The sequence below is a fragment of the Chanos chanos genome, chromosome 11, assembly GCF_902362185.1.
Source record: "Chanos chanos chromosome 11, fChaCha1.1, whole genome shotgun sequence".
In the NCBI taxonomy this organism is placed as follows: domain Eukaryota; kingdom Metazoa; phylum Chordata; class Actinopteri; order Gonorynchiformes; family Chanidae; genus Chanos; species Chanos chanos.
In genome coordinates, this window is record NC_044505.1 from 4,150,557 (window position 1) to 4,159,101 (window position 8,545).

General features: G+C 42.4%; 1 protein-coding gene across 1 annotated transcript; it reads right to left on the reverse strand.

Annotated features, from left to right (window-relative positions):
* Window positions 1-2,229: 2,229 nt before the first annotated feature.
* On the reverse strand, window positions 2,230-7,738 carry LOC115824179 (scavenger receptor cysteine-rich type 1 protein M130-like; the record flags this gene model as incomplete). Its single annotated transcript, XM_030788283.1, has 5 exons — window positions 2,230-2,252; window positions 2,501-2,587; window positions 4,901-4,999; window positions 6,918-7,220; window positions 7,474-7,738. Coding segments are annotated over 5 exons (777 nt in total), but the record flags the coding sequence as incomplete, so codon positions are not given.
* Window positions 7,739-8,545: the final 807 nt, after the last annotated feature.

Genomic DNA, 8,545 nt, shown 5'->3' on the forward strand with positions numbered 1-8,545 from the left:
CTTTGTCCTCATCCACACTCTCCACATCATCAGACTCATCCAGTCCATCCACTCAAACACACGACTCACACCTCACAGACTGTCTCACTCTCTGTCATACATTCACTGGTCACTTCATTAGAAACACCAAGCTGATAGTTACACTTTATAAGTGTGCAGACAGAAACTAAGACCCATCTGCTGCCATTATGTTAAACACCCTCTAGTCCTTCATCAATGGTCAGACCACAGTCAGTAATCGTAAACCTATAATCACAGGCTCTGGTCTATAACTGCACACCTGTATAGTGACCAGTGAGTGTAGGTCCAAGGTACAGTATGTGTTTCAAGTAAAATGGAGAGTGAGTGTATGGTTTCTCTATACACACAGCATGTAGTGAGAGTTCACAAAAACATTTCTCTGAAACTCACCTGCTAAACTGCCTTGAGTAGTGTCCACATCATCATAATCCTCTGGTGGGCCTTTCACAGCTGTCTCTGAAACAGTAATCAACACAGTCATTACTGACACCCCAAACTTAATGTCACAAACACTCCGAAGATGGTTCATGGTTTCTTTTCTGGGCTACATTTTTGTTAAGGAGGACATTCCCACATTTAAACATATAGAGAGAATGACCACATCATACAAGTCATAACTCACCAATCAAACTGCCTGGATCCTGCCCTGACGTGATGACATCATCATAGAACTCCAGTGAGACCTTTGTTCCTGTCAGCTCTAAACCAATCACAGAGATACATTGTTTTAAACATTGTCTGTTATATGAACATCTCATGATATGGAAATATGAACATTTAGAGAAATCACCCATCACACTTCCAGACTTCCTCCCTACAGTGATGACATCATCATAGCGCTCTGGTGGAGCCTCCGTCACATTTTCCTCTGCATCAAAATACACAAACAAACTCCCCTCCATTCACAGCACACACTGAACAGTAGTACAATTTCAAACTGTATGTGTTTGTATTAAAAAAAACATTATCAATCTAAAAACAGACACACACCCATCACACTGTCTGGGTTCTGTCCTGAAGTGATGACATCATCATAGCTCTCTGGAGAGTCCAGTGTCAGCATCTCCTCTGAACCAGATAAAAGCAAAGAGACATCTGAATATTGACTCAGAACCACCTGTAAACAACATTTCCACACATCTGGTTAAACAGACAGTGGACAAGATCATGTGATCCATCTATAAACACACACACCTGTCAGGTCACTGGTAGTTTTCGCATCATCGTAATACTCAGCCTTTTCCTCTATCAAAGACTCTGCAGGAACAGGATAAATGAATAAATAAATGCATGAATAAATACAATGCACTGCCACAGAAACTTCTAGTGTAACACTTTTTACAGTGACACTGAATGGATCGAATAAGACATTGAATACCAGACTTGACTTTGTGCCAGTTGTCACGCTGGTGACTGTCACACTACGACACCTAATGAGCAACAGCAAAACAGACACACACAGGCGTATCCTATACGGACATTTACAGAAAAGCACGTTTGGTCTTTTTAGGATTAACAAAGAAGAATATTTATGCGTTTAGCAGATTTCATAATTTTTCACGTTCTTTGCTCTCACACGTTAAATAAATAGTACTAAAACAAACGCTATTTGACGTCCTATCGACAGTATGCTGTCAGACAGATTATGGCTGATCGCTGTGCACTCTTCGCTCGGCTGCGTAAGAGCATCAGTCAGTCTCAATGCTTCTTTTTTTTAAATGTCTTTAACAGACCAACGAAGTAATCATAGTCCCGTTCCGTCAAACGGCGGTCTGTTAGCTCAATTTAACCTCGCTTGCAACCCGCATCTGCTAAGTTGTCCCCACTTATTTTCTCCCACCTCGACACCTGTCAGACCAAGCGATGACTGAATCTGAAGCGACCGTTCTGCCGGAGAATCTCCGGAGTCCTTGCGTTTCTTTCAAGTTGACGATATTTGATCTTGGCAGGTAGCTGTGTCGATGACGCTTCCATCAACGCACTGTGGTGAAGTGAAACTCGGCTTCCGTCATTCTTTGAGCCGCTGTTCGCTACAGGGTGACTGAGTCTGTGCCAAATGGGCTGCATAAACCAGGAGTGGAGACCGCATCTTGCTTTTTTAAACTTGTGGTTTCAGTGCAGTCAACGGGCACGGATTCTGGTGCTGCTTTAAACGTTTTTATATTTAACCAAACGACACACAGTGTCTCATCGTCCTACCGTTTACGTTCAGCCTCCACGCAGGTGTATTTCTAAAAGCGCAAACGGAATTTAAAACAGAAGCTCTCCAGATTACACGGACTTTAAATGTTTGTTATTCATGCGAATTTTTTCGCCATTAGCTTTCATAAAACGCAGCAGAAGGTAAAGAATAATCAGCGAACGACTTTAATGGATTAAGTTCACACATCACATTATTGATTAACTGTCAGATGATCTATGTTAAAGTGAGATAGTTATGGACGTAAGGAAGTAAGTAGAGACCATCTGGCCGTCATACCTGAGAGGAGCTCTTCTTCCCCCACATCCTCATAGCCAGAGTTCTGTCCCTCTGAGAGAGCACGACCTGTTAAAGCAGAGCGGTACACTGGTCAAACACGGAATTAAAATACGTACACAAACACGTGCTCTCGTTCTCCCGCTCTCTCTCACCTGCACGTCACACAAGTTTCCCTGCTGACCCCCCCCCTCTTTTGCTCTCAGACATGTACTATGTCCCTCTACTTTAGCTCTCCACCTCCCCTCTCACACACTTGGGCACATAAACACATCCGCTGCACCTGTGACTCTCGTGGTTTTTGGTGCTGAGCTCTCTGGCTGAACAGGAGTAAAACCGTTTGGCTCCAAAGGGCGGGCAGATTCTTATCACTTGCAAACTTAGAGCGCACCAGTAAAAATAATACGACCACAGTTACACCACAGTAAATTTACAAACTTCATTTTAAAGTCGCTCTTTGAGTTTTCTTTGCCGCTCCCGCTCCCACTCTGTTTCAACTGCATAGTCAGAGCGATATATCCAATAACAACCGGGGGGCGGAGGGGGGGTCAACTTTTTGTCTTGGGATTTATAGCGTAGTAGGGCTGCACGATTTGGAGAAAATGTCTAATTGCGATTTTTCTGACAGATATTGCGATTCGATTTGATATGGGTTTTTGGGGTTTTTTTTTTAAAGTCAAGCTTCAATTCAATATTCAGGCTGTGTCCGAAATGGCATACTACATACTACTCGCATACTAATTATGACGTAAAAGTAGTAAGTAGTATGCAGTACGTGAAAAATAAAAATTTTGCAATACACGACAGTTACCCGGATGATGTACTACTCTGGCGAAAATTTCTAGTATACATCCAGAGCTCACTTCGCTGACCACTGCATCCCATGAAGCAACGCGGTGATTTCCAACTGTCAAAAAATTTTAAAAACACGGCGGACAGCGACAGAACCAGCTTCAACTTCAACTGCAGCTGCACTTCCGAATATAAATGTATCGGTTGCATATTTTGGTGTAATAAGTCTTCATACGCTTTCTTATAGGGCTACTTTTGATACATATTTGTGGTTGTCGTGTGTTGTTCGATTTTAACAGAACAGATAGCCCAACCGATAGCAAACGTGTAGTACACTACACGAAAGTTGTCATAATTGCGTACCATACTGTATACTAGTGTGTGGAGTAGTGCGCAGTATGCAGTGTATACTAGGCTAGTATGCAGTACGCTAGTATGCCATTTCGGACACAGTAATAGATTTAAAACATGAGATGGAGCATTACCACATGAGATACCATGAAAATATTAACTGCTGTATATTCTAATGCAAGGATGAGATCTTAAAGATATTGCTTCCAACATGTATGTATTACATTTTTTTCTTACACGGCTTAGTTGAATACTCGATTCTGATTGGTCAATTACGGCATTCTATGGTCTGTTGTTTCTGAGCAGCAGACAGCTGCTGTGAATAACAGAAACTTGCTATGGACGCAGTTCTGATCACTAACGGGCTATTTTTTTTAGCGGAAACAATAATATAATTTTTAAGTCAGTATTTTGTGTCAAATGATTGGTTTCTTTAGTAAGCAGCCGTGTAACAAGCGGGATAAATGTATCGCGAGCCGGTCCTTACTGCGAAATAAACCCAGACAAGGTGATGCGGGACTCTGTTCTATATCACACTGTCTGGGTTTATTTCGCAATAAGGACCGGCTCGCTGTTATCCCGCACTTAACTGGCATAGATCATAGAACATAGAGCAATCGAACGTAGAACAGTTATTACAAAACCTGTGACTGTGTTAAGCTAAATAAATGAAATAATAATAATAATAATTAAACAAAAATTTTAAAATGGTCCAACGTTGCTTCTGGCTCAGCGGAGATCAGAAATGAAATTAAGCATGATCATGATGAAATCTTAAGCAACCTGCCTCTACATCGACGTCCCAAACCAAGCTGATGCCTGTGTGAGTGTGACGCGTTATAAACTGGGTGTCTCTGAAGTTAGCTCTGCGAGAACGTTGTTATGGAAAGCGTCGAGAATTGACGAGTATCACTCTGCTATTCATTTCGACAACATGTTTACATTTTTATTTGTAAAATAATTTAGACAAACGAAACTGGGCAGTGTTTCCCAACACAACGAAACATAAACACTCTGTCCCCGTCCCCTAATTCTCTTGCTCTCGCTCAAGTACAATCTGTAACACTCACAGCTACAATGATTTTTGCCTTTTCCTTACTGGAAAGAAGATAGGAAGGAAGATAGCATAGGTTTGTAAGATCACATAAACACACAAAATGCAGAAACTCTGTTTCACTCTCTCTCTCTCTCTCTCTCTCTCTTTCTCTCTCCCTTTCTCTTCACAGCAGCAGCTGTGCATCCCTGTAAAGAGACTCTCACCTCTCTGAACAGTGTTACTGCCTCTCTTAGTGAGGACTCTGTGGTCAATCTCCTCATAGATGGCATCAGGCAGAGTGATGTGTTTCCTCTTAGACAGGGCTGTGTGAGAGAAGACACACACACACACACACACACAAACAGGGTCATATTTTGCATTCAAAGGAATTTAATTTCTGCAGTTTTTCCCCAGTGTTTTTCCTACCTCTCCTCAGAGTTCTGTTCTGGTAAAACAGCACAAGCAGAAACACCAGCAGTAGCAGGAGCAGTGCTCCTAGAACCAGGAACACCACTGAGGGAATGGACACACCAGTCTGTGACTGAGGCCGTGAAGGACTGGTCGGTCTGCTGGTGGTTACTGGAGACACACGGACAAAGAGATCACATTCCAAGATATCATTTATACTTAAACATAAAGCATACACCAATACAGAAACACAAGTCAGATTAAATGAAACAAACAAACATATTCATATTACCTAAAGCAGAGGTAACTGATGAACTTGTTCTCTCTAGGACTACACACAGACACACACACACACACACATACACACATACACACACATACACACACACACCGAGAGAGAGAGAGAGTTTATTAATATTGTTGTGTGTGTAACAAGACTTGGACATTTTGTCTTTAAATATTACTTGTTAGAAGTTGATAGCTGTTTAAGCTTTTGGGCCCATAATGCTGATAATGTGTCATGAGAAGAAATGAGAAGATAAGAGTGTACCTGTGGAGGTTTGAGGATGAGCAGATGGATCTGTGAAAAGATCAGAGTTGTTTTATTCATCAGTGGTGAACCTGAATGGACCTTTAATGGATTTCCACTACAAATATATATGAAAGCAACCATCAAACAAGCACATGACAGTCAGACCTCAGTTAAATAATTATTTAAGGTATTTCAGTGACTGGCCCCTGTCCCAATTCTCTTCAGTGCTCTGTTTCCTTGTGACTTTTTTCTCTTAAATGGCAGTTTTGATGAATACTCTAAAAGCATTCATGTGTTTTTTGTTCAGTACAACTTCAATACACTCAGTTCTGTTTGAATGTCAGTAGAAAAGGATACAAGGTAAAGGAGACATCTAAGAGTGTTGGGACAGGGCCCAGTCATTCAAATACTTCAGATAATTCTGTGACTCAGGTCTGATGACAGTAGCCATGGGAACCACTGTCTCACTCCTACCTGTACAGGTGACTCCAGCATCTTCCTTATGAGAACAGTCAGTGTTGTTCTTCAGGGAGAGAGAGCAGTCAGACAGGTGGACCTCACTTCCTCTGCACTGCACCCTGCTCAGCCACACAGCTCCCTCTCCACGCCCAAAGGCAGCATTCCCATCAGCCCTCAGTGCCGGCCCACAGCCCAGCTGTCTGCACACCACCTGAGCATCTCTAATGTCCCAGTCATCATCACAGACTGAGCCCCAGGTACCGTCATGATAAACCTCCAGCCTCCCAGAGCACTGGCCCTCTCCCTCCATCAGTCTGAGGGGTAGATGGTCTAGAACAACAAACCATGTTTTAAACTAAAACATCTAATTATCATGATATTATTTAAGGATCCAAAAATATATGCGTGGTTGATTTTTTCATTGGTAAATAGTTTAATTAAGCCATTTTTTTAGGTACTCGTGAATTGAATTTTTTAAATTAATTTTCTTTTTGACAAAATGAACAAAAACATCCAAAAACATGTTTTAAGATTGTTAATTTTTAGACAGCTGATATATAAAGTTGACAAACATATGGGAGAGAAATATAATGTGAATGGGGGTCAGACATTGTCACCTGTACATGGTCTGTGATGTGGAGACGCTGCACATGGCAAAAGACTTCGGGCAACAGTTTCTTCCTCTGTGACTAAAGGAGAAATATGATGATTTTTAACTAATGGGTTATCGATTGTAGCTGTAATCACTTGTAACAGCACATTCTTTAACAATATCTTCATGTCTCACAATGAAATTATTTCATAATCTTCATCAGAGCACAAACACAAATAGTGTAACTTACCTGAACAGGTTATATTTGCCAGTTCATCATGACTGCAGTCATTCTGACCCCAGGGTAAAGACGGACAGTTCCACAGACTGATGTCGTGTTTGCGACACTTCAGAAAATCAAGCCAGTTTGGAGCTGAAGCCAGTCTTGGTCTGCTCCAGTCCACACTGCCACTCTTTCCACAGTTCAGCTCTTGGCAGATTAAAGACACTGTGTCTGAGTCCATCTGGTTATAGCAGATATTACCCCAGGTTCCATTGTAAAAAACCTCCAGGTTCCCAGAGCAGCCTTCAGTCAGTCTGATCTCTTTAAACTCTGAGGACAAAAACAGGATTTGAAGTCCACATGGTTGAGTAATGCTGTCATATGACTCCTGAAAAGTCTTTCACTCAAACAGGCAAAAATGGAAAAAAGGGGAAAAAGAATTTTAGGAAAATTTCATCAGTTTTCCTGTCATAACCAAGAGTCAGCAATATTTATAATAAAAAGATGCATTTATTCAAACTGATTACCTCATTCTCATACAGCTTAAGTGTATGACTATTGATGATGCATTTGAGCTGAATACCTGAACACAGCACTCCCACGTCCTCCTTGTGTCCACAGTCATGTCGGCCCCATCCCTCTGATGGACAGCTCCACAGGGACGTCTCGTTCCCCAGGCACTCCACCTTATCCAGCCAAATGGGTCCAGTTCCAGGACCAAACCAGGCTGGAACCGCCCCACTGAGGGCCTCTCCACACTGGAGCTGTCTGCACACCACCTGGGCATCCTTCATATCCCAGGAGTCATCACACACTGTTCCCCATGAGCCTTTGTGGAAAACCTCCAGACGCCCTGCACAGTCACTCCCAGAACCCACCAGTCTGAGAGACCTGTGACCTGAATTAAAAGATGAAGAAGACTCAACTTCTAACTCAGGAATTTATTTACCAACTTTTTTTAACAGAATATTGAATCTGAAGTAGTTTATAACACGTGTCCAAAGGCATTGTGATTGGTCTGACAATAAAAGAGACTGTCTCTGTTCTTGTGGAAATTAGAGGCCAGTTCAAATGACCAAACTTCCAGTCATGTAATACTCACCAGAGCAGATGAGTGACAGCTGTGAAACTGGAATTGCAGTTTGTAGTTTGTGGTGAGCTACAGTTTCCCAGATAAGCTTCAGTCCCAGAGCACAGGAAACCAGTCAGACACTCATCACTGTCCCCTGGACCAGACCCAGAGGAGCCACTGAACTCTACCACAGATCCACAGTCCAGCTGTCTGCAGACCACAGAGGCTTCAGACAAACTCCAGGAGTCCAGGAGAACTCTCCTCCAGGCCTGATGGAAATAAACCTCCACCTCTCCCTCACACTCCCTCTCTCCAGTCAGCCGCACCCATCCACCATCAGCAGACATAGAGGAACCTGAAGAGAAAATTTAAATGTTACCAAAAGCATTGTCTGTATGAATCAATTATCAATGAGTTTCTGCAGCATTCAGTCATAAAGTGTATGTAACTGTGTCATTCATATAAACTGACCAGAGCAGATGACTCCAGCATCCTGCCTATGAGAGCATGCAGCTCGACTCCATGAAGAGATGACACATGCTGAGAGGTGTGTCTCGTTGCCCTGGCAATCAAACACATCAGC